The 26,215-nt window shown below is 43.7% G+C and overlaps 1 protein-coding gene across 1 annotated transcript in view; it reads right to left on the bottom strand.

Moving 5' to 3' along the window:
- The window catches only part of SNCAIP (synuclein alpha interacting protein), a gene marked incomplete at both ends in the record, with an annotated part of 74,490 nt that extends 50,734 nt beyond the window's left edge, over positions 1-23,756 (bottom strand). The window contains 2 exons of the mRNA XM_084252551.1: positions 8,416-8,488; positions 23,700-23,756. Coding sequence (XP_084108677.1) covers positions 8,416-8,488; positions 23,700-23,756 — 130 coding nt within the window. The remainder of the gene's footprint in view (positions 1-8,415; positions 8,489-23,699) is intronic.
- Between the last annotated feature and the right edge of the window lie 2,459 nt (positions 23,757-26,215).

The raw sequence follows: 26,215 nt of genomic DNA, 5'->3' as shown, positions 1-26,215 counted from the left end.
ATGAAGCACCTGGAGAGCTTATTAAATCAAAACTACCATGAGATACCATCTTATACCAGTGAGAATGGCACATATTAAAAAAACTAGCAACAACAAATGTTGGCGAGGGTGTGGAGAAAAAGGAACTCTTCTGCACTGTTGGTGGGAGTGCAAACTGGTCCAACCACTGTGGAGAGCTGTGTGGAGATTTCTGGACCTACTAAACATAGAGCTTCCATATGATCCAGCAATTCCACTCCTAGGTATTTACCCAAAGGACACAGAAACATCAATTCCAAAGAGCACCTGCACCCCTATGTTTATAGCAGCACTGTTTACAATAGCTAAGCTTTGGAAACAGCCCAAATGCCCAAAAATAGATGACTGGATCAAGAAGATGTGGTACATATACACCATGGAATATTACTCAGCATTCAAAAAAGATAAACACATGCAATTTGCAGCAACATGGATGGAGCTGGAAGGGATCATGCTCAACGAAATAAGCCAGAAAGAAAAAGAAAAATACCGGATGGTCTCACTCATAGCAGGAATCTAGAAAACTTAAATAAGGGACCAGGAAAATGAATAACTATAAGAAAGTGAAAATCAAAATCAACAAAAAACTATGAACCAGAGACACTTTTAGGGGGGCGGGGGCGGGAGGGGAGGGATTGGGGTCAGAATGGGGGGGCTGCATTGTATGGGGAATATAAAAATAAAATTTATTATTTAAAAAAAAAAAAGGGCAGGTTCTGGGGCCAGATCTGCTATTTAGTCAGGGAGTCTGGGGCAAGCCTTTCTATCAAGCTCCCCTGTGATCCGAGGGTGCTGCTTCCACTCCCAGACCACGCTCTGGGAAGCGAGGGCCCCAGCATCACTGCCATCCAGGCACCTGGACTTTTGTAGATGACCCCGGACTCTGAGGAATCTTCAACTACGAGATACTAGGATTCTGATTCTATTACTTGAGTTTCTTTTATGACTTTTTTTTGAGGGCAGAGTCAGAGCCAAGGGAAATGATGACAAAGAGAGGTCAATTTTGAATGATAAGACAGCTCATTAAACACTGGAAGACTAAAGAAAAGAGACTTGCTTTCAGTGAGAAGTGGGGGGCTCTGGGACAGGCACTGATGGTCTGAAACTAGTAACAACACCCACTTCCTAATATACACTCCTACTTCTGCCTCAGATTAGGGTGATGGGCCTGGAAACTACTTCTCCGCATGACAGGATGGAGACATCTGAGGAGGACATTCGTGTGAGGCCACACTAGGTACGAGGCAGTCTGTCTGTCTCAGTTTTTCCTTGTCCCTGTGTTCCAGTTCTCCCGCCACCCCCCTCCCCCCAAGAGCCTATCTCATGACTTCCAGTTTTTCATCCTTCCATGCTGCAGATTTCCTTCACCTCGTTTCTATCAAGAAGAGATTTCTCTGACTATCCATATGTTATCCAAATAAGATATATTTCTTAGAATCCAATAAAAATAAACCAAAACCTGGGTGGGGAGTCTATGAGCCCCTCCCCCCAAGTTTCCGCTCCCTCTAAAACTGACCCATTCCTGACTTCCTCAATTCCATCCACATGCTATTAACCTTTTAGAAAATCAGGAAGCCATCAGAGTTATGACTAAATAAAGAAGCATTCCAGGAATGAGAAGGGGCAAAGATGTATTGTATTGAAGCTCCATTATGTTCTAGGCCTCATGTTATTTCTGACACATTCGAGTTTTTAACTATTTTCTCACCTCTGCTCCCATCTTACATAACATTGACTTGTACTCTTAGAAGCAGCAGCAAAGGGTTAATGAGTTAAAGGCAGAGCTAGCCTCTCTTTGTAGACAGAGGGCAGTTCTGCTTTCATGAGTTAAGTTGTGTGGTTCATTCCAAATGGTGGTCATCTATACGGTACAGCTGTAGAAAAAGGCAGTGGCTAGAAACCGTTCTTCCGTTCTGATTATGGTCACACAAAACATAGGCCTCAGGGAAAAAACACTAGAAAGAAATACAGCACTTGTGTTTTGGTGGTGGGGTAATTGTGCTTTTCACTTCCCATTTTTTTAATAAGACAAACTCACTTTTAACAATTTTTTTTAAAGAATTGCTTTATTTTGTAACCTCCTCATCTAGATATTTTACAGTATGTGTATTTTTATGATAGTTAAAGATGTTCTGGTCATAAATATTAGTCTTTTGCTGCATCAGATGGAAGAGTACATGTTTTGGAGATCCGAGGAGATGTTTCTCTGTTCTTTGGAGCCCATTTTATACATCAACATGTGAAGTGGATCAATCAGCAGGCCCCCCTTTTTTTGGCATAGAAAAACTGGGGTGTGGGCCAGAGGTGTGGGGGGGTGAGAGGATTCACCAGAGACAGAGTGGGAGTAGAACAGGCAGATTAACTAAGTACACTGCTGAGGGGAGCAGAGGAAGAGACAGGTGAGGTCTGCTGCATCATGTGGGTTAGCTCCCTGACTGGAGCTAACCTCAATAGGCCTTTCAATCAGAACTGCTATACCAACTATCCTTCCGTGCTTTTAGCATTAAACCTTAATAAAAGTGGAAACAGAAGGTTTATATGCTTTACATCATCAACTATGTCACAACAAGGTTGAGGGGACAAATTTCATATCAATTTGTTATTTTTGGTGCTAGCTAAAATCCATGAAAATCTTAGAAAACTATGTATTTCTAAGAGGCAGTGTTAATCACAAAAATCACATGCAGAGAGACTAAAAATACATTACATGTGCAGGGCTTTTAAATACAAGTCCAAACTGACTTTTCCCAGATATCATATTTAAAAAGTATGTTTTTCCTTACTTGTTCTACCAGCCATATTCTCTATTATTTAGATATAAAAATTCTTTCACATCTAGTCTCAAGCACATCCAAGCATCATTTCTTGCTGTTACATGTCTGAGTTCCCAAACCTCATTATACAGACATTCTCAGATGCAAAGCTGCGTTCATACTTATCTGCCTTTTTTCCTAAGAAAATTATCCAACGAGCTTAGCAGATCCACAGTCGAAGGAATCACAAGACACTTAAAGCACCATGAATTGAAACAAATGTGTATCTGAATGTCCAATTAATTTTTAAAATCTCAAAGTCAATGAAATTGAATATGTTTGATTTGAAGACCATATGTTGACATAACATATTCCTCCTCATTGGGAGAAAACCATAGAGCAGAATGAACTCTCCCTGTCTTGTTTTGTCTTCTTTTCTACATGAGCAACAGGGATGAAGGAGGAATATGTGAAGATGTATCACAAGTAACTTGCTTTCATTGGCACAAATTTTTCACACAACTTCCTTGCCGCTACCCCTTGATCTTGCTATCAGCCACACATGGCTCTTGGACTAAAATTTCTCCTCAGTTGGATCGACTTCAGACACGTCATAAGCTGCTGGTGTCAACAGGCCTGTTTCAAGGGCATGGGGCAGCTCCACAACTTTGGGCAACTCTTTTACCCTCTGTTAGCCTCACTTTTGTCATGAGAAAAATGGACGTAAAATGGTCCTCACTCAGAATTCTTTTGAGGACAAACAAGTCTACAGAGGACCCGCATTGAGCTTGGCACAGGAGCACCTCAGAAGTAACTCGAAGTCTCAAGCGCACATGGGAAGCTCCTAACCAAGCCAAGTTTGTTCTCAGCCTTCCAGTTCCCAGGGCTTCACCTCCCTCCTGCCTTCTTGTGGTATCAGTCCCTCCAATACTTCCTGTCTTTCAACACCTTTCTTTCAAAAAGTTGACACCCAGCCATAATATAGTTTAATCAGTTTAAAATATTACCCCTGCTAGGGGAAAACAGAGATTTCAGTGGGAACCAATGCCTTGGCCTATGTTGGGGACACATGGGCACTGGAGAGCTGGGGCAGTGGTAAGGCACCCGTCTCACACCCAGCACTGCTCTGCTTCCCTGGAGTCCACTGTGGAGCTGGCCCAGGGGCCAGGGAAGAAGTGGGGTGAGCCTAGGGCTGTGCATCACAAAGGAGCTTCTAAGGGCCCACCAACAGGACTCCTAGGAAAGCCCTGCTCTTCTCAGAACACTTGAAAAACTGGGAGAAAGGGAAGGTACGAGTTTTGGCTTGGGAGGCCAGTGGGAGGACAGGAAGGGAATGTGGTCAGTCCTGACAGTGGACCTGTGGATCTGGTCTCGTTCTGAGGGCTCCAGCCAGAGGGGTGCCATTACATCACCATTCACGAGAGAGCAAGAGTGAATAGGATACACTGATGTGGGGGAAGGGGCGCTCAACCAGGAGACAATACCAAGGGTAACTGCCATCTCCAGACACTCACCCACAGGGCACAGTCCTTCTCTATGGCTCCTAAGGAAGAACCAGGATTGAAGGAGGAAATTCAAGGGTCACTGCTATTGGCTGAATTAAAAAAAAGTAACCTTTATGGATGCGCTGACGATGAGCGCGTGAGTCCCCTCATTGAAGTGGTCAAGAGCAGACTGGGAGTCCATGGTCAGGATAATGGAGATGGCCCTCAGGGTCACAGGGACTGAGGACTGCATACGTTTATTTATCTTGTTTGCCTTTTTTAAAAAAAAATTAAAGATTTATTTATGCATACAAGAACTGGGGTACAGGCCAGAGGTGTGGGGGATGAGAGGATTCACCAGAGACAGAGTGGGGAACAGATCAGGCAGATGTACTGAAATACACTGCTGAGGAGATCAGCAGGCAACCTTGAGGGTCAGCTCCCTGGCCGGGGATCGAACTCGTGCTGCAGTGACTGCGGACAGCCTCACAGTGCTGACTTAACCCCTTGCGCCAACAGGGAGGCCCTACACTCCCTTTTTCTAATGAGAGTTATGATTCTACATATCAAGGCTTCTTTCCAGGCAATAGGATGCTAGAAAAACTGCACTCCTGCAGGCAATGCCCTTCACTGCACTTAGCATAAGTCATGACACTGAAGACTGTGGTCAACAGGGCTCTACAGAGCCCACCTCCCTGACCGCACCCCCTCCATGATGACCACGCTGCGGCTATGTTGGTTTACTTTCACTTTCTCCCATGTTCAGCTCATTCCTGGCCCAGGAACTTCACCCTTGGTACTTGCTACTTCCTCTGCCTTCAACACTGTTGGTTTTCACTTGGCTGGGTCCTTCTAACACTGCCTGAGCCCCCAAACTCCTTTTCCTCCCTAACTCCCACAATTTACTCTATTGCAGTGCCTCATGTCACCTCTTAACACTGTCTGAAATGATCTGCTTTATTTATTCAAGATTCACATGCGTAACTTCTGTCGTCCCCAGAAGGTAAGCACTCTAAAAAAGGGACTATGTCTACCTCTTGCTCCTTGTCCTGTCCTTATGCCCTAGGATATAGAACATTTAACATATAGTTGCTGCATGAAGGAACAGATGCATAAATCGTCCCAAGAACATCTGGTCAAAGACTTGTACAAAGATAGATGTTAACTTTTGACAACCCACACAAGGTACTAAATGCTTGACAAGGCTTAGGTAAAGAGAAAGGTCTATGTGGTAGAGTCTATTCTAAGTGGCAGGTGGTCTTGGGAAAAAATATCCCCAGGGGGTATCTTCTTCCAAAAGAAGATACAACCTCTTCTCAGAAACCAGTGTCTTGGACTATGGTGATAGTGCATGGGTGAACTGGTAGTGGGAATTTTACAGGGACTATACCTCAGAGGAGAGAGCACACATTGTACAGAAATAAACAATGATGTAAAATACATATTTTACAATGATGTAAAATACAAAAGAAACCAGTGTGTCTTTTGTTGCCACCTGTTTGAAAATCAGCCACACAGATGGAAATTTTTAGCATTCCTGGAGTGAACTCCAGGTGGCTGACACAAGACAGACTGGCAAATATGGGGTATTCTACATCTGCAAACCGTGGAACTTTGGAGAATGCATCAATTCTTTCAGAAAATGGTGGTGAAAACTCCACTGTGCTGTGATTTCTTTCAAAAGAGCCCGCAGATAACTGGACAGCAATGCTCTGGAAATATGACTTTTCCCATGTGCTGCCTTCCCTAGGATCATTATGAGCCAGTCTTCAAATGGGCCATCAAATGGGGGCATGGTCATACACGTCTAATTATTGCTGATCACCTTGAGCCCCAGGTATTTGATCTGGGTGAAGTTTCTGAATTTCAAACTGGTCTTCTTAGCCACAGAAGAAATGCTAACATCAATTATTGTGAAAGTGGGTGGAAGTCAAAAGATCTGGAGAAAAAGGAAGGAACCAGTCCCAGAAAAAAGTTATTTTTAAAGGCTTCCGTTAATTCACTTAACTTGGTGAGCAAGAGTAGCTATTTAGCAGAGAAGAAATTCGCCTCTTAGTCAATGAAAGAAAATGGTGGCTTAAAGGGATACTATTCTAAGTTATTGCCACTGAGTCCAGCTATCTGAGAAGTAGACATAATGGGTAAGAGGAGAGATTTTAGATACCTACTTCCTGAGCTTTGAATCCTAGCTCCACAACTTTGCTGTGCGACTTTGTTGTTTTTTTTTTAAGACTTATTTATTTATGCATACAAGAACTGGGGTACAGGCCAGAGGCGTGGGTTGGGAGGATGAGAGGATTCACCAGAGACAGAGTGGGGAGCAGAACAGGCAGACTGACTGAAATACACTGCTGAGGGGAGCAGTGGGCGAGACAGGAGAGGTCTGCTGCACCTTGTGGGTAGCTCCCTGGCTGGGGATCGAACTTGTGCTGCACTAGCTGCAGATAGCTTCACAGCGCTGTGCTTAACCCCTTGCACCACCAGAGAGGCCGTGCTGTGTGACTTAACTTCTCTGCTTTGCCCCCCAGTTTGCCCATCTATAATATAATCCTCCTAATAGTACTCTGCTCACAGGGATTTTGAGATTCATTGAGTTAACATCAGTAATGTGCTAACAAGAGCCTCTAGTCTGAAGTGTTTACTATTATTTCTTCATTGTTACCACTGCCCCCTCCACCACCACTCAGTGAAAGAAAAAAGAAAATCTTGCCTTTACAAAATGCCTTCAGACACATCACTAATTTTGATCCCAACAACAGACTGATATCATAGGTAGGACAAGTTTCCTTTTTATTTGACAGAGAACTAGTCATAAGTTCCAAGTTGAAGAGCTGATAAATGGCTGAACTTGAACCTAAAGCAGGTCTTTGTGAGCCTGAGGCAGGAGGCCCTATCACTGATGAAAGCAGGGGTTCAGCTTTGAGCCAGAGGCGCCCCTTGAGGACAGGTCCTGATAAGCCCTGTGGGCAAAGTCTCTGTTCAACCTACTAGAAGCTTGAATGTGTGTGAAACCAAAAACTAAATAATCAAAAATTGCAGGTAAACGAAAAGTTGCATTGGAACTTAAAACTCTTTTCTATGATATTTCGGACCCCAAATCAAACCATGACTTTCACTCACACGAAAACCACAGAGATAAATAAACCTAGAGAGATTAATTATTTTCCCTGTCTCATCTAAGCAAAATGCCAAAAGAAAACAAACAGTCCAGGAGAAAAGTCAATTAGCTTTGTAGGAGTCCTCTGAGTTAGAAAGGCCTAGCATTCTAGTAGCTGCGTAGGTAAGGAACAGCTATTTATTTTTAAAGGCGATACACATAATTGGAGGATTATCTTAAGCCTTCCATCACCCATAGTTCTCAAGACTCCAGTTACTGTCAGAGGGGTTTGGGGTTTGGCAAGGTTAATGGTGATACCTTAGAGTAATTACTTAGTAAAATAGTAAACATCATTTCATAGTTTAATACCCTGGAATCATTCCCATCAATACCCTTTTATTTTTTTTAATTTTCATTTTGCCCATCACAGAGAGAAAAGGAGAGAGGTTTAATTTGATTTGCAGAGGGAAAAACAACCCTGAATGTACTTTTTTTTGTCAAGAGTGGGGATGGAGTGTCAGGAGAAAAGGTCAACCAGCTGGTTTTCATCTCTATGCCATAATTCTCTGTTTAGTTTACACTATTAAACTCCAAAGCTTTGCTTTCATCTTAACTGTTACAGTATGCCTTATTGCAGATTCTATCATGTCGCATCCCCGATAGGGTTTCAGGCTTTGGCAAAGCACCATCCCCCAAGCTGGTCCTCACCATATGGGGAGCAAATGCATCCAACATTTTTTCATTGGCGCCTGCATCATTATGTTTTGTCACCAATGGTTTCTCGGGTTTTCAGTAAATTGCTGTGTATACTGCGGTTTGGGGCTGCTGTGATGATCATCCTTTTATTTGTACACGGTCCTCATTAGGGCCTCCCTGTCCTGTGAGCCTTTGGAGGGTGACCTGACATCTGTTTGTAGAGCGTACTAGGGTGGGGTGAGTGGAGAAGTCATATGAGATAAAGAAAACAGCAAACAGGAGCAATCACAAAGTGAGGGGGGCTGCTTCCAGGAGCCCCCCACTCTCAGCAGGAGGGGAGGGGATAGGAAGGGAGGAGGGACCCTACCTGATCTGTCTTCATTTTGCGTGTCACATCTTCGGCACAGTTCTGGGATGGTCTTCAGTGATGTAACTGAATACTGAATGGGAAGCCAAAGGAGAAAGGGTGTAAAATAACAGCTTAATAAAAGAGCATACATTTATTCACATTGGCTAGAAAATCAAAATACAGGAAGTGGCGCTTGAGCACAACATGTCTATCCAGAAAGTCAATCAAATACAACCCTGAAGGGCTGCAAGGGACCCTGGGAGCCTCCCAAGTTTGGCTCATGAGTGTGAGGCAGGTGCAGAGTAAAAACTGGGCCAACAGGGTGGGTGTGACCAGGAGACTTTCTACTCCCATCACTTCTGCTAGTTTGGGGGAGATAGAAGAATTTTCTGAGCTTGAGAATTATCAGAAGATGGCCCAAATGTCTGCGTTCTGAATTTTTTTAAAAGATTTATTATTCATACAAGAACTGGGGTACAGGCCAGAGGTGTGGGGGGTGAGAGGATTCACTAGAGACAGAGTGGGGAACAGAACAGGTGGATTGACCGAAATACACTGGTGAAGAGAGCAGTGGGCAAGTGAGGAGAGGTCTGCCACTCCATGTGGGTAGCTCCCCAGTTGGGGATCGAACTTGGGCTGCAGTGGCTGTGGACAGCTTCATAGGTTGTGTCTTAACCCCTTGAGCCACCAGGGAAGCCCTGCATTCTGAATTCCAAGAGTGAATCTATATATGAAAAGCCAAGGGAGGAGCATTCAGTTGCCCTCAGAACCCAGGGCAGCAGGAGCTGGGTCGAGGCTGGTAGGATGATGCCTGTGTCCTAAGGTTACCACTGATTGTACTGTGTGGTGTCTGTAATTGTCATGATAAATACCAGGGCAAGGTAACACAAGTGAGAGAAGCAAGGTCCCGTGTTTGAAAGCTCATCTGTCTCATGTATAGATTAGCTAGAACTGAAGGAAACCACCTTGCAGGCGCATTCCCAGCACCAACTGAGGGGCTGGCTATCAGGATAACAAATTATGACATAGGGGGCATAAAAGCAGAAGCGCTAAAACAAATGTAAAATCAATAGCTGTGATTTATGGGGACTCCATTGGATGCCAATCAATCTTTCTCTAGAGCATCGTCTTTTAAACCAAAAAAAAAAAAGGATGAACTCTTTCTTTAACCAAAGGCCAGGTCAGGAACTATCTTCAATCATACTTTAATTCATAAAATGCAGCTCCCAAAAAACACCTTGCTCTGTATCTTTAAGAACAATATTTTGACGTCAGTGAGTATGTATTACGAAATGCTTCCCGGTTTCAAAATTGGGGGGCTTGAGGAAAAAAGAATTTGATCTGAAAGAAGAATGATCCTGAGAAACTCATTAGGATTATTCTAGCATTACAGGCGAGGACAGGGCAATTAGGACACATTTGTCAATAAGAAGGTGCTTTATTTAGCTTGATGTTGATAGATGAAGCAAAATGTCTGCATTGAAAGCACCCCCATCCCACAGCGCTTTCCACACAGGATCAGGACAGCAAGACAGAGAGAGGGGCAGTTGTAGCTACTGTCAGTTTGCCAATTGCACGTCACAAACAAATTAAATTTCCAGTCCTTCCAAGTGAGAAATGAAATCTCAAATGACTAATTAGAGAAATTACTCTTACCTGTCTGATGCAATAACATCCTGTTTATGTTGGCTGTCCCTCAGAGTACAGGTGCTTGAGCAAATCTCCTGACATACTCAGTGGGGTGGGGGAGACTGCCTCTTATGCCAAAGATTAACTTCAAGGATTTTTTTTTTCCTTCTGCATTATATTCTTTAGTAGGAGTCAGGGGTAACAGGTACAGAAAGCATTTTTCTTGTTACTAATAAAGCACCTTATGTTTCTGGCCAAGTACAAGCTCTCTAAGGAATCTGGTAGCTTCTTGAGACCAGCTGGTACAGGTTAAATAATTACACAGTCTCTAATTCAATTAAAATTGGGCCTTTTGTTTCGCCTGCCATGTGCCCCATGAAGCACCCCTTGGCAAAGTCTTACCCTCTCTCCTTTTTGGTTTTCTTCCAAGGCAAAATTTTAGAAAGAGGAAATTTAAGATTGATTGTGTTTAAACAGAGTTAATGATAAATTCAGTATGGTTGCTTATGGGGCTTAGTGATAAATATTTGATTAAACTGGGAGCTGTTATGTGTTTCCAGGCACATGCATCCTAAAGGCCACATCCCACGCCAAAGCCAGGCGTGCAAATCACCATCTCTTTCTACATGACCTCAAAGGTCCCCAGTGAGCAGGAAGCTTTATTTTGATAAGGTTTACATTTGAACAGCACAGACTGCCCGGATGGTGTGGGGCTGAGTCACGGGCTCGGCTAGCCCTGTCCACAGCCTCAACCAACTTTGCTTCTCTACCCAAGATCAAATTGGAAAGCACTTTTGTAAGGGATTAATTTTAATTCCTTGGGAATAAAGGCCCTGAAGAAAAAGTCAGTGCTGCTCCTGGTAGTGGAAATAAAAGGTACAATAAAAAAGGATGATGTGTTGGCCAAAAATGGAAGTTTTGGATTATCATAAGAATACAGGCAGTGATTCTCATCTGCGCTGTGGTCAAATGCATTGTTCTTTATAAAGACATGAGAAAAAAAAACAATGTCTGGGTTTGTTTCAATAAGTATAAGCAGTGCTCTTTGGATAGAAGATAAAACTTAAGGGAATACTGTAAAGAGGATGTGATGTGAATGGGGTGCAGAGGAAACACAATTCACAGAAGTAATGTGCAAAATGTTCTCACATTTGCAAATTTGGGACTAAGCAAATGACCCAGAAAGCCCCTCTTGCAGGAGTGAATGAGTTACCATCTGGGAGCTGAAAAGGAAAGCTTCCCAGGCTCTCATCCCAGCTCACAGGACAGATGGCCTTTTATAAGAACTGTCAGATCACCAACCCACCTCATTCGCAGGACAATGACCAGCTCCTGGGGGTGGCAAATACTGTCATTTTGGTGCCAGAATCAAAGCCCAATGCATCTTCCCCATTTCTTACCCCCAACCCAAATCTTTGTACCCTATCCCCTCAATTCCTATTTCTTGGGTGATGAACTCGGAGGAGGGGCTTGCAGTTGGTTGAGAAGCATGCTATTTCCTATCTCTATGTTGTCCTAACTTATTCTCTTTCTAACCATTTTCCAGGAGTTATTCCTTATAGACTTAGTCTTTTTGATCCAAGATTTTCTACTCCGCCTTCCTGTTTCCAGAACAGTACCTGCCGAAAGGTTTACCCACATCTTCCATTCCCTACGCGTTTAAAGTTTAGTTCCCCTTCTGCCTTTACTCCAGGATCCTCCTTGGGCTAAACCAATGCCACTGTTCTTCAAGGTCAGCTTGTGTTCTACCTTCTCTGCCAAACCCTTATTGACCTCTCTCTTTTCTGCACATGGTAAAATACAGCTTGGCCTTGTGCTCTACTGTTCCTATGTGTTGGTGTTGGCTCCAAAATGTACCTAAGGGAAAGGATAGCATCTCTGGAATTACATAGCCCAGTAACTTGTGGACCATACATCTTGACTGAACTAACAAGATGGATACACATCTGACCAATCCCTGGGCATCAGATTATAGACTTTCAAAGGAGTTCGTTCATATTAAGGTAGGTAGTGGGGTAGTTAGTTATGTTAGCATTAATTAGCTTTCTAAAATGCCAGTTTGACTAAGGTGCTTCTTTGTTTCAAGTCTTTCAATGGCTCTGCAAAGACCAGAGGGCAAATACCACGTGACTTAATATGGCATATGAAGTCCTTCATGAGCTCAGACTCACTCTCACCACCATCCACTACTTCTTGGAATGTGGCAATAGCAAATTTCTTGTGGTTGCCCTTTGTATTCTTTTTTTTTTTTAAAGATTTATTTTATTTATGCATACAAGAACTGAGGTATAGGCTAGAGGTATGGGAGGTGAGAGGATTCGCCAGAGACAGAGTGGGGAGCAGAACAGGAAGACTGATTGACATGCACTGCTGAGGGGAGCAGCTGGCAAGACAGGAGAGGTCTGCTGTGCCATGTGGGTAGCTCGGTACTCGGGGATCAAACTCATGCCTCAGTGGCTGGCAGTAGCTTTGTAGCACTGAGACTTTAATCCCGGTGCCACCAGGAGGCCCCCTATGTACTCTTTTACCTACCCATATGTTTAAGCACTCTATTCTGTCTATCTGGAATGCTATCCTGATAGGCAAATTCCTCTTAATTCTTCTAGCTTTGTCTGAGTCTCATGTCTACCTTATCTTCTCTGGCCCTCCCATATAGAAGTAATTCCAGCTTCTGAAGGGTGGTGTCAGGCCAGTGACATCAAAGTTCTTCAGGAACTTGTTACACATTCACATGCTTGAAGTTCAGGGCTCAGGGATCTGCGTACTGACAAGCTGCCCCGGTGACTGTAATATATGCTCAAGTTTCAGAGCACAGCTTTCTGTACTTTGAGAAAGCAGAATCCACACTATGACATTTCATCTGTATGTTTATGTAATTGTTTTCTCTGCTTCCAGAGGGTGTGGAAAATATTTTATTTACTTAAGAGACAGGTACTTATTGAACTACGCAGCCTATAACTTTAGAAGTAGTAATAACAATAATAATGAGAGTTAATATTTATAGAGCACTAATCTTCCTAGAAAAAGCCATAATTACAAGTCTAGCAACGTAATCACGGTATACTTAAAGGAACAAATGCTTCTAATATATTAACAATATGAGTGCTGGCTTATGCCTTCGTCTTTTGCATAAAGAAAATCTAGATTCAAGTCCCTGTCCTGACATGTATTAGCTCCATGATCCTGGACAAATCAATCACTTCTTATCTCTGGGGCACAGTTTTCTTATCTAGAAACAGCGATAATCATATAATGTAGGTGAAGCCAATCTGCAAGCTTCAGAATGATGTCAAGCATTTTCTTTTTCTCTGACCTGTGTCCCACGCGTGTCCCATGGCCCTTCCCTCCTCATCAATCCTCTCTTGATTATAAGCTCAGCAGTTCAAGATGCGAGGACTAGTGTGGAAGGAAGAGGGGGCTGAGCTGGAGCTGGAAAGAAAAGAAGGGCTACTCAGCCCTTCCTGGCACACCATTTGGCTTCTCTCTGGCCACTCCTCATCCAGCAGCCTGTGGCCAAGGGCTCACACTGAATTCACAAATGACAGAGTTGACAGGACACAAGACAGTTGCACAGAGCCCAGCCCAAGCCAGTGGACCTGTCACTCTGCCATGCAAAATAGTCTGAACATGCATGGGGTTTAACAACAGCGCAGGGTTTCCACAATGGACTGTGGGGATCTCTGGCCACTCTAGATAGTGTTCAGAACTGAAAAGCTTTGGCCCTCGCTCCTGAAAACCGGAGCCAATTGGGTGAACAAACAGACATTACTCAAACGGTAATGAGCCACAGAAAACGAAAGAACTAAAATCCCAAGCACCTTTTCAAGCGAGAGATTTTTTAAACACTGAGGTCCCATTAAGTTTCCAAGAGAAACAATTAAGCCAGTCATCCAAACAACGATCCTGAAATTCACGATTTCTCACACAGCTTTCCAAAAGTTGAGCTGGCATCTCAACAGACACACAATAAAATGACAACAGTGTGTACAAGGAAAGCTGGTAGTGGAAAGAAAAGATACACAACTGGAGTGAGAGTCTCAGAAATGTATTTTTCAAAAATTTGACCTCCTTGGGAATGCCCTGTCTTTCCCTTTCAGGAAGGAGAGTCCTAACTTAATGCCCCAGACTGACCTCCGCTGCCCCTTTTCTGAGGGTGCGGCACTAACAGTGCACCTCACTGCCCCCTTTTGCTCCCCCTGCCTGTGCTCCCACCCCCTCTACCATCTCCTCCCAACTCCTGCTGTGACATTAGCCCCTCTTCCTCCTTGGCCACACTCTCAAGGCTGCCCCTTCTTTCTACCTTAGAAAAATAAACAGGCATCCCCTGTGCCCCAACCTCAAGACAGGGCACCTCCCCAGCTGACCGTGAACTTCCTGCCTCATGTTTTTTAAAGAATTGCCTTTTTTTTTTTTTTTTTTTTTTTGTCCCGGCTTCCTCACTTCTGTATTTACTCCTCCAGCCACAAAAACAGAGCTCCTGCCCCAGCCCCACAGGGAACACACTCACTAAGGCCACCAGTGAATCTTTCTGAGAAAATTCAGTGAGTATTTCCCGCCCTTCTCTTTGGAATGATCTAGTTCCCTCTACTGACCACTCTCTTCTTTAAAGATTTATTTATTTATGCATACAAGATCTGGGGTACAGGCCAGAGGTGGGGGGGTGAGAGGAGTCACCAGAGACAGAGTGGGGAGCAGAACAGGCAGACTGACTGAAATACACTGCTGAGGGGAGCAGCGGGCAAGTCAGGAGAGGTCTGCTGCGCCATATGGGTAGCTCCATGGATGGCCAGGAATCGAACTCATGCTGCAGAGGCTGCAGATAGCTTCACAGTCCTGTGCTTAACCCCCTGCACCACCAGGGAGGCCCCACTCTCTTAAAATTATTTCAATTCTTTACATCTCCTCCTCCTTTTTTAGCACCACCATTTTCTCCCTTTTTTAGTTTTGTCCATAGGAGCCTCTTAGTCACCCTACCACGTGGACATAACTCTGCAGAGTTCCCTGGAATATTCCTCTCTTCCCACATTCCAAGTCTTCCAAGTCTCCCACCGTTTCAAACACCAGCTCTACACAGGACACATCCTGGTGACCTGCACTGGCAAATATCCACCCCAGCCTGCCTTAAATAATACATTTCTTTCCACCATTTAGATTCCAGTAAAGAAAATTATAAATAGCCCTGTTTTCAAATGCATTAGATGTCGGCTCTTGTTCACTTTTTTTTAACCTCTCAAAAGGTTTCCTTTTTAATTAATAATAAATTCTTTGATGCTAAGACATTGCATTGTTGTTGGGGGAAGCTCAGTTACTCTTTGGACCACATTAAAAGTACACCAGGGACTTCTCTCTAGCTAATGTGTGCTCAGGCAAAAGGGGAAGGGCCACTGGTAAAGAGAAGGGGGTGAGATCACAGTGTTGAGTGAGTCCTTTCTACTAGGAGAAGTGACAAAGGTAAGGACTCAGTGCCCAGGGACAGCCAGAGGTTTTCAAGGGGACCAGGAGAAGTCATTTTTTAAAAAGGATTTATTTATTTATGCATACAAGAGCTGGGGTATAGGCCAGAGGTGTGGGGCGTGAGCAGATTCACCAGAGACAGAGTGGGGAGCAGAACAGGCAGATTGACTGAAATAAACCGCAGAGGGGAGCAGCGGGCAAGACAGGAGAGGTCTGCTGTGCCATGTGGGTAGCTCCCTGGCTGGGATCGAACTTGTGCTGCAGTGGCTGCAGATAGCGTCACAGTGCTGAGACTTAAACCCATGTGTCACCAGGAAAGCCTAGCAAAGTTGTGCTTTTTTTTTTTCTTTTTTTAAAGTTTTATTTATTTATACAATTACTGGGTACAGTCAGAAGCACGGGAGGGTGAGAGAATTCACCAGAGACAGAGCGGGGAACAGAACAGGCAGACTGACGAAATACACTGCTGAGGGGAGCAGTGGGCATGGCAGGAGAAGTCTGCATGCCATATGGGACACTTGCCAGCGGCCAAGGATCGAACCCGCGCTACAGAGGCTGTGGGCAGCTTCTCAGCCCAGCACTCAACTGCTGCGCCACCAGGGGAGGCCCAGAAGTCGTTTAAACGCAGTGGTTACACACAGATTCTCGAGCTAGAACGCTCCATGTCACATCCTGGCTGTACCACTTTGTAGCTAATTAATCTTAGCTCCTTAACCTCCATGCTTCATCTGTAAAACAGGTGATCCTGGCATCTACAGCAGTGTGGCTGCAACAATGATGAGTTAATAATGTGCAGCACAGGGGATAGTGTCTGATACAAATGTGTTCAATAAAGGCTATTATTAATATTATTTACATTGAAGAACATCAAAAACGAGCATTAAAAAATGAAGCCAAAGAAATGATAACTATGGAGGTAAAAATTGCAAAGTGTCATATCCCTCTGCCTCCCCCACCCTTGCAGAAAGTCTCTGGTGATGGTGCACGGATGAACTGGTAGTGGGAATTTTACTGGGAATACACCTGAGTGGAGAACTCAGCCATTGCACAAAAATGAACAATGATATAAAATATACATATGTATATATACATAAATAAAAGTTACTGTAAGACCCCAACGCCCCCACCCCCAAAATTTACTTATCCAACATTGTAAGGACTTTCGTAACTTTCTCTTATAATCTAGAATTTAATGCACATCCAAGAAAAAATACCATATAAAAGTAAAAAAAAATTACAAGAGAAATGTCTTGCAGTAGGGCAAATGGCTGGTCATAAACCTTGTTCATCTCCAATGATGGTCTAATTTTAATTGTGAGCCAATAAGCAATCACCAACAAAAATATAAAGGCTGACCGTCAAGAGTGGTGTTTGATATGTACTTGAATATGACCTACCATGAAGTTAACCCAAGCTTGATTGTTATTATAGGGTATAAACTCTGTGGGAGCAGATACTAAGTCCATGTTATTCACTGCAAGAGTGGAACCATGCCTGGCACACACTGTAAGCGTTTAATAAATGCTTATTGAATAGATTGCATAAAATCTCCTTATGCACAAAAGGTTAATAGTTCGTGTAAGTAACCTGCATAGGCAATCTAATAAATGGCCTATCAGGCGAGAACTTCCAGGGCTATCTGCAGAATAAGCAAAGAACAAATAAAAGAACGAGCAATTGTTCATTCTTGGAAATCACTCTCTCCATAATTGACTCTACCATCTCAGGAAGAGGTGTCCAGTCCAAGATTTGAAGTCCAGAGAGCTGGGTTCTAGCCCTGGACTTGAACACCAGTATGGGATGTGAACATATAACTTATCCTATCTGGATGATTAGTCCTGATTCCTGTCCTGGCAGGTGTTAAGAAAACAAGATAACATATATGACGGGGGATATCAGAACATCATGGGAGGTTTTTGAGCAGCTGATGAAGCTAGAGCACACTGTGAAACACTAAGAAAAGTCAATATAGGAGCAGGTGACTGCTGACAAGGGCAGGGTGGAAAGACTGGGACTGTGGAGAAGCCACGTGAAAGGCGGTGCAAGAGAAAGCAGAAAGGATCTCACTCTGGAAGGTTCCTTGCTAGAGAGGCAGGGGAAATCCAGGCTCTTTGTACCTTAAATATCTTTCTAAGCATTTTCAAACCTGCAGTCGGGGCAAAAGCTGCATGCTTTCCCCGCCTCAACACACAGCTGTGTCCACAAGACATGTTCTCCGTGGCCTTGCTCAAGGGCCTCCCTGCTATGACAGGGCCCTGGGTCAGCATGTAATGAAATCTGTGATGTGTCCGTGAAATGAGAGAAGTGGTGACACAAAGCAGAGGGGTGCTTTGTGTTTCAATGACAGTGATGCCCCATCAGAGGGATGGAAAATGCGAACATTCATTGAAAGTGAGACCGTTCGCCGCAAGAATCTATTTTCTGCCAGCGAGACAAGCACCTTAGGAAAATGAATCCACGGAATTCTGTGGCATTGCTCTGGTTGCAAGAACTTGGGTCATAGGGGACAGTAAAATGGAAACACACTGATTTATCTTGATCGCATTGAAATGTCAGAAAAAACAGGTGGTGTAATTGCCAATAATTGTCAAGGTTCACCAAAATGCAGTCAGAATGATACAGCAACAATTCCTGTGTACAGGACAGATCGTTTCACTGACCTCTGCTTGTGTGTGTACACGTGCATATGTGCATCTCTGTATGTATACCCATGTGTGTACACAACCATGTGGGTATGTGATTACATATATATGCACATATGATTTTTCATATTTTCTCCATAAAATCAGGGTGCTAGGTAAAGAGGATTATTACCACCTTATCTTAGATATGGGAAAGCTGACTGACTACAGTAAATTTAAAGGGTTTGCCTAAGTTCCCTCTAGTTGTTTTATTTTATGTATATATGTGCCTATATGTTATCTCTGTGTATACATGCTAATGTTATGTGCATGCACATGTGTTATGCACATGTTATATGCATGTATGTTGCATGTGTACCATACATAATTTGTGTGTATGTGTTGTATGTATAGGTGTGTGTACATGCATGCATGCACATGCATGCATATGTGCATGCATATGTACACACATATGTAGTGTACACATGCATATACGTTATATGTGTTTGTGTTGCATACATACATAGGGAATGTCTTTTATTCTAAAAAGCTATTTGGCATTGCTTCGGTGCCTATCAACTGGGAAGAGCGACTGGACCAGATTTCTTTACTCAGCCAAGTTGCTCAGAAGGGGAAGAATAAACTGGTCAAACAGTTCTGCATGCAAATTCTGACCCAGCCATTCATTTATCTGTAACCTTGTGACAGCCATACAACCCCGCTCTCCATTTTTCCATCTGCCAAAGAGGATTAAAGCAAGAACTGCTTCATAGACTGGAGGTGAGGCTTCAACAGAGAATTGGTGTTTGGGTTCCAGGAAGGGCATGGCTACAAGAGACGATCTCTGCTCAGTACACTGGTAGTTCAGCCTCCACTGCATGCAGTCCTGTGTATAATGCTATTTTTGAGACGAGCAAATTGGCCTTTCGTAAAATAAGCATACCCTGGCTTATTTATTTTACTCTTTGGTAAAATAGTATTCCAGGCCATTTTTCTTTTCTGAGCTGGGGAATCTGGCATCTACAGGAATAGAGAGATCTGTCAGCCCAAATTCGGGGACGTATGAGCCCTAGCCTGCACCTCTGTGTCCTGTGCTGTCATCTCTCCCTCGCAGATCTGCAGCGATTACACAATCTGCTGCCCTTCTGGATGGCAGGGTGACAAGAATGTAAAGTTTCAAGTCTGCATTTTGCAAAGGATGAGCATTATTTTGGAGTCTGGGAAACTTCAAAATAATTGAATTGCCTTCTGTGTTTTGTCTCAGAGGGTAAAGGCAAAAAAGACAAAGTTGTGTTTTGGTACCAATATACAGCTTGTGTTTTAATTAAAACAAGAAGTAGGCACATGACCAGCAGGGACAATCACGAAACAGAAAAGCTAGACTACCAAGTTAGGGCTCTGACCAGAGAGTAGGAAGAGGAGTCTGAAACTCAGGCATCATTTCTGTAAACATCTTTTTCAAATGTAATGTGCATTTTCTCCCTGCTCCTCCCCCAACACTTACCCAGGAGAGAGGCTTAAGGGCTGTCGGAGCTGGATGTTTACAGAAACCTAAAGCTATAGGCATGTTTATGGGAGACTACATTTCTTCTTCTTGCAGTGAATTAGCAAATTGAACACATCTTCCTTCCAGGGTTAGCATCTGCACAGTCTCCACTTAGCCCTTAAAGCAGCTGTAACATTTATTACTCCTAGTTTACTTAAATAAGTTGAGAACAGTCATTTTAATATTTAAGAGGTTATCTCCATGCTTTCCCCATGAAGTCATTATGTAAGAACAATACAGTTTCTGGCACGTTTAAAGTTCTGAACTTAGATCAGATTGAACTATTACAAAATAATTTACCATATTATAGAGGTTGCTAGTCAAAGGACAGCTTCTTTAGTTTCAAGTGGGTTAAAATAGACCAGACTGCTCATCCACAGCACTACCAAAATTTTCAGCCAGTTAATTCAATGTGTGGGGGGATTTCCTGTGTATTGTAGGATAATTAGAAGCATCCCTCGTCTCGCCGCACTAGATGCCAGAAGCACCTTCCCAGTTAGGACAATAAAAGTGTCTCCAGGTATTGACAGATGTTCATCGGAAGGGTGCAGCTGGCCCTGCTGAGGACCCCTCCCACAGAATGTATTCATCTTGGAAGGCAGTCACATATTGCAGCTAACAGGTGGATTTTTTGGAGACAATGTGTTCCCATCCAGCTGGGTGACCCTGCACAAGTGGACACCGTGGGCAAGTGAGGTCATTGCTCTGTACCTCAGTTTCCTCAACTTTAAAGTGAAGATGTTAATAGTGCCTTCTTAATAGGATTATCTCAAGGAATAAACTGGATAATGCCAATTTCATATAAAGTGCTCAATAAATGGTAACCGTTATTATGGTTTCAACAATTTTATGCAATTTTACTTTTTCCCTTCTGATTTAAGTTTATTCATTTATTTTTAAAGGTTTATTTATTTATGCATACAAGAACTGGGGTGTAGGCCAGAGGTGTGTATGGGGGGGGTGAGAGGATTCACCAGAGACAGAGTGGGTAACAGAATAGGTGGATTGACTGAAACACACTGCTGAGGGGAGCAGCGGGCAAGACAGGAGAGGTCTGCTGTGCCATGTGGGTAGCTCCCTGACCGGGAATTGAACTTGTGCTGCAGTGACTGCAGATAGCTTCATAGATTCTGTCTTAACCCCTTGTGTCACCAGGGAGCCCTGATTTAAGTTTAAATGAAGGTTAAAACTCCAAATAATTGAAATAGAGTTCCAGGGCGTAAGGTTACAGTATAGTTTCACAATTACAGATGGATATCTTGATGTTTCAGAATGGTCAAGTTATAGAAGCTTCACTATTGCAAAATCTTGCATCCCAATTTGCTAAACCATTTCAGTTATTGCATAAGATATTTTATTATCTTTCAAGTGGAGACTCCTAATTCATCAAAATTATGGGCTGCCGCCAGATGATTCTTCTGTAAATACAACTGCACTATTGTACTTAAAAAAAAAAAGTCTTGACATGATGCCTGGCCTTTTCCCTTGAGTTTTTTCTTCACCATCGGTCATATAAATATTATTGCATTATTCATTGAAATAATAACAACGGCTACCATTTTTAAGAGCAACTTACTCTGTGCCAAGCTAAGTGATTCACATATATTATTTCACTCAATCCTCAAAACGACATTAAAAGTTAGTAAGTCATCTCAAACAGATGAAGTGAGTGGGCACCAGTGAGCAAACATTAGAATAAGTAGGAGCCCAAGCTGTCCTTCACAGTCTACACCCTGAAAATGCAACTTGACCAGGCCTCCCCTGGTGGTGCAGCGGTTGAGCACTGCACTGTGAAGCTGTCCGCAGCCTCTGCAGCACTGGTTCGATCCCCAGCTGCTGGCCAGAGTCCCACATGGTGCGACAGACCTCTCCTGCCGCCCGCTGCTCCCCTCAGCAGTGTATTCTGTCAGTCTGCCTGTTCTGCTCCCCGCTCTGGCTCTGGTGAATTCTCTCACCTTCCCGCGCTTCTGACTGTACCAGTGCTTGTATAAATAAATAAATAAATGTTTAAAAAAAAATGCAACTTTACCATCAAAACTCAGGAAACTGTTTACGAACTTAAAACCATAAAACGTTTTTCTTTCTAAAACACCTTCCATCCTAGACACACTTCCCCACACACCCTACACATACCTCCCTGTAATATTATTTGCTCTGTACCAGGGTAATCCCTAGGGAAAGAGGAATTTCCAGGTTCCCTGCTCCCCTAAGGGAGGGTAGATCTGGGCAGAGAGAAGCCAGAGAAGTCAGGGAGAAGGGATGAAAGGGAGCCAGGAGACCTGGAGGAGGCACATGGAGCAGAAGGACATGTGAAGAAGCTGCCCTTGTTTCTTGACCTTGGACTTGCACCAGGGACTTGGAGAGCATGGAAGAGGAAACTCGAAACAGACATGGGTGAGAGACCCAGGGGAGGTTGACCATGGCCGCCTTTATCTTGATCTGATTTTGCTTCTTTCGTCCCAGACATGCCTGGCCCCTTCTTGCCCCGTGCCTATGGGTCCCCACCAGATGGTGCCTCGGACTTTATTATGCTTTCAGGCCTCAGTGGCTCTGCTTTGGCCCTACCCTGTGTGGCTGGGCATTTACCCGCAAGGGGATGGGTAACTTTGGGTGTTTCATATGGAAACTATTTTATCTATTCTTTCTATTCGCTTCTCTTTATTGCACACTATTATATTAAAGCTCCTGTCCATTAAAGGTCTTATGCACTATAGTATGTTTTGTCTTGATGCGGAGGACAGCAGAACCCATTTAGAGCAGACAAGTCATGGGGTACCCTTCCTCCTGCCCTCTAACAGATCTTTGCTTCCCCTCCCTCCCCAGCTCCATATACCTTGAGTGGCAGGTGTATAAAAGAATCATGCTCTAACCTTTTAAAACAATTTAAAAAGAGAGACAGGAAGGAAAATACTCATTTCCCATTCTTCTTAGCATGGATTAATACAAATTATCTGGAAGTGGAAATAGGAAAAGGCTGAATTCACATTTTCTGGGTACAAGGATTCATCCAAACTTATACAGAATAAGCGATTCATCAAATTCATCCCAGTAATCCAAGTCTTGCATACTGTATGCAAATTTTACTTCAAAGGAGTGAAGTGGAGCAAAGCACCCTTGCTGGAGGCAGGTTCATCAGCATATCTTTCTGAGACAGTTTCTAGGGGTGACTCAAAGCTCTAGGCTCTGAGAGATCTATGGAAAAAAAAAAAAGCCAGGTCGGAAACTGGGATCTTGGAGGTCCTGGGAAGAAAAGTTTATGAATTTTTAGGAAAAGAGCAGAAGCAGTAAGCTTCTCATCACAGACTCTGAGAGTTAGCCTGGGTGTGGCTGGGGAGCATGAGAGGTCTAACCTTCGCTGGTTGGCCTCTGTGGTGACACTTGATGCATGGCCTGGGTTCAGTCACAAATGGCTCTGAGCCAGGTGCATGGAGAAGGTCCATTCAGAGCAGCTCAGTTAACCACCTGCAGGCAGACAGTGTGTGGGGGCGGTGGTGGGAAATACAGATGCTCCTCAGTGACAGGATTAAGCATAACTTCCGGGGGCAGCTGGGTCAGTCCTTATCAAGATATGACTATTCTTCGGTGTTCCCTCCAAGCTCTGACCTATGCTTTCAAACCTGCAGTGCCTGGAATGCTTCCTCTCACTGCTCAGCAGTGATAACCTGGTCATCGTTCAGTCTGTGTCCTTGTGAACTCAAGAGAACGCTGGCTGTGGCACAGCCAGTTGTATCAAAGGAAATTAACATCCAACAGTTAACTGCATGCAGAAGTAACTGTGAGGGTGCTTAATTGTGTACAGGCCCTTTGGAAGTTGGTTCACTGAATAACTTTGACAACAATGAAACAGGCTGTTGACAAGATGCTCAGCTCACATATAACTCAGGGACATTTGTTTCTGGGTCCGGGAAACCCTAAGATTCCTTTGATCTGCCTCACGGGATCTCTGCTCTCAGTTTGTTTGCAAGGATTTAGGATACAGACTACCAGAGAGAAGGTAGCCCCTGCAGGGAAAGTCACAGCTTCCCAAAGCATCGACTGCAGGTGATACTCACAGATATGTCATCACTGAAGTCAATTTCATCCAAATCGAGGTATTCAGGAGCTTCCATTATTCTCCTTTGCACATTTTGATTCACGTCAAATACTTAATAAACTCCTGCATAAGACAGAAGCAGAAAAGAAGACAAAAAAATGGTTAGCTGTTTTAAAACCAAAACTCTATTTCAACAAGCAAAATGAGGAAGGTAACTGGCGTGAGTGCCGCCTTCAAGCACATGTCCTCACTGGGAATGTCCCTAGCCTGGGTTTCCAGAAACCCAAGAAGTAGCTCCTCCAGGGTCCCCAGGGGCTCCCCAAAGAGCCCCCACAGACCTTTGATTCACCTCATTTAGGCCTGCTTGTCATTGCTGAAGCAGGAGCTGGGGGTCAGGAAACTGAGCAATGTAAGGCAGGACACAGCCCTCACTTAGCGCTTACCACACCCTATGGCTTGCAGAAGGGGATGGGGAGTGAGTCTGGAAATCTTAGGAAAACCAGATTCAAACGTTTACTGTGGGCACCTCGGTGGATGCTGTGCCTGGAGCAGTGATTACCGGCTCTCCGCAGAGTAACACATGTACTAGACAGATGCCAGCTCACTAACAGTAGCGGAGAGTTCAGAATCTGTAGCACCACCTCCAGTTCACCCCTCGAGAAAAAAAGAGGCTCAAATTCCAAGGCCAGATTTAAACCACAGTCACTGCACTGCCCCTTGCTTCTTTCTAACAGCTTTCCCCAACGTGCCAGAGTGACCTACGCAGGCGCCAGAATCTCCTCCCTTGGCCCTTGCCTTGGGGCTGCCAGTGGCAATTCTTTCAAGCTGTCAAGAAAGCAACATTGTCTCCCAGTCCATTTCCCCATCACTTACCATCATCACTATCGGCTGTGGCAGTGGCACCTACAGACTTCAAGAACAGAAATATTGATCTCCTGGCACTGCCTTGCTGGGCACGTCTCTGCACGGAGCCAACTCTCAGATAACAAAAGAAGATTCCATTTCCCATAACTTGTCTTTCTGATTATAAAACCTTTCTTAGCTACTTCAAACTGGAAAACCTGAAATAATTCATGTTTCTCTAGTTAAGGGGCAAACAAAGAATATTTTACTGGGAAGTGATGGATAGAAGAGCAGAGTTTAAAAAATGCCTTTCTTTTGGGGCCTCCCTGGTGGTGCAAGGGGTTAAGATGCAACCTATGAAGCTATCCGCAGCCACTGCAGCACGAATTCGATCCCCGGCCAGGGAGCTACCCACATGGCACAGCAGACCTCGCCTGTCTTGCCCACTGCTCCCCTCAGCAGTGTATTTCAGTAGATCTGCCTGTTTTGCTTCCTGCTCTGTCTCTGGTGAATCCTCTCACCAGCGTCCCCCCCCAACACCTCTGGCCTGTACCCCAGTTCTTATATGCATAAATAAATAAATCTTAAAAAAATACCTTTCTTTTAAAAAAGTAAACACTCCAAAGGCTTCCCTTCTTATTTTGAGATTTTTTTTAAAGCTACACAAATGGGGCCTCCCTGGTGGCACAAGGGGTTAAGTCCCAGCACTATGAAGTGATCAGTAGGCACTGCAGCACGAGTTTGATCCCCGGCCAGGGAGCTACTCACATGGTGCAGCAGACCTCTCCTGTCTTGCCTGCTGCTTCCCTCAGCAGTGTATTTCAGTAGATCCAACCTGTTCTGCTCCCCATTCTGTCTCTGGTGATTCCTCTCACCCCCCGCCCCACACACACCACTGGCCTACACCCCAGCTCTTACATGCATAAATAAATAAAATAAATCTTAAAGCCACACAAATGGTATAATTACAAAAATGGGGGGAAATCATTTGCCACCTCATATCTCAACCCACTGATTTAACTGTCAGTGTTTTCTCTCCTTCCATTCTCAAATCCATCTACATTTTTCTATCTTTTTGGATCCAAGAAAGGGTTGGGATGTTACCACCATGTTCAAGGGAGATGTTCCTACTTAGAACGCCAGAAGTTCTGAAATCACAGTAGAGTTTAAAAATAAAATCAATTTGTATTTTTAAAATATATGTGCATATATTGCCAGAAAATCTATAATTTATACAACTTTAGAAATGGGTTCTTAAGAAAATTGCTTGGTACAAAGATATCCTTTTCTCTCTAATCCACACAAAGTTTTTCAGAGAAAAAGCATGTACACTCATACTTGCAAATTACTCAACATGATTTTTTCTCTTATACTGATGGATTCTGAGACAATCCAGACTGAATTCCAGCTTGTCAGTTAACAGACTTTCTTCCAATCCAATTTCCTTTTCCTAAATCTGTACGCCGCAATGAACTATTGATTTGCAGACTCTACTCCATGGTCTTGGTGAACAAAAAGATGATGTAGGGTGTCAGGATGAGCTATCCCCAGAAACATGGAACATCGGGAGACAAAGCAGAAAAACACGCATCAACGCTGGGGATCAACTGGATCTGTTTAAAATATTTTATTGAGGTAACATTGGGTTGTAACATTATATAGGTTTCAGGTGCACAGCCAACATCTGTATAT

The sequence above is a fragment of the Talpa europaea genome (genome assembly GCF_964194135.1).
Source record: "Talpa europaea genome assembly, chromosome: 13".
NCBI classification, from domain to species: domain Eukaryota; kingdom Metazoa; phylum Chordata; class Mammalia; order Eulipotyphla; family Talpidae; genus Talpa; species Talpa europaea.
This window is presented reverse-complemented; position numbering and strand designations above follow the sequence as displayed.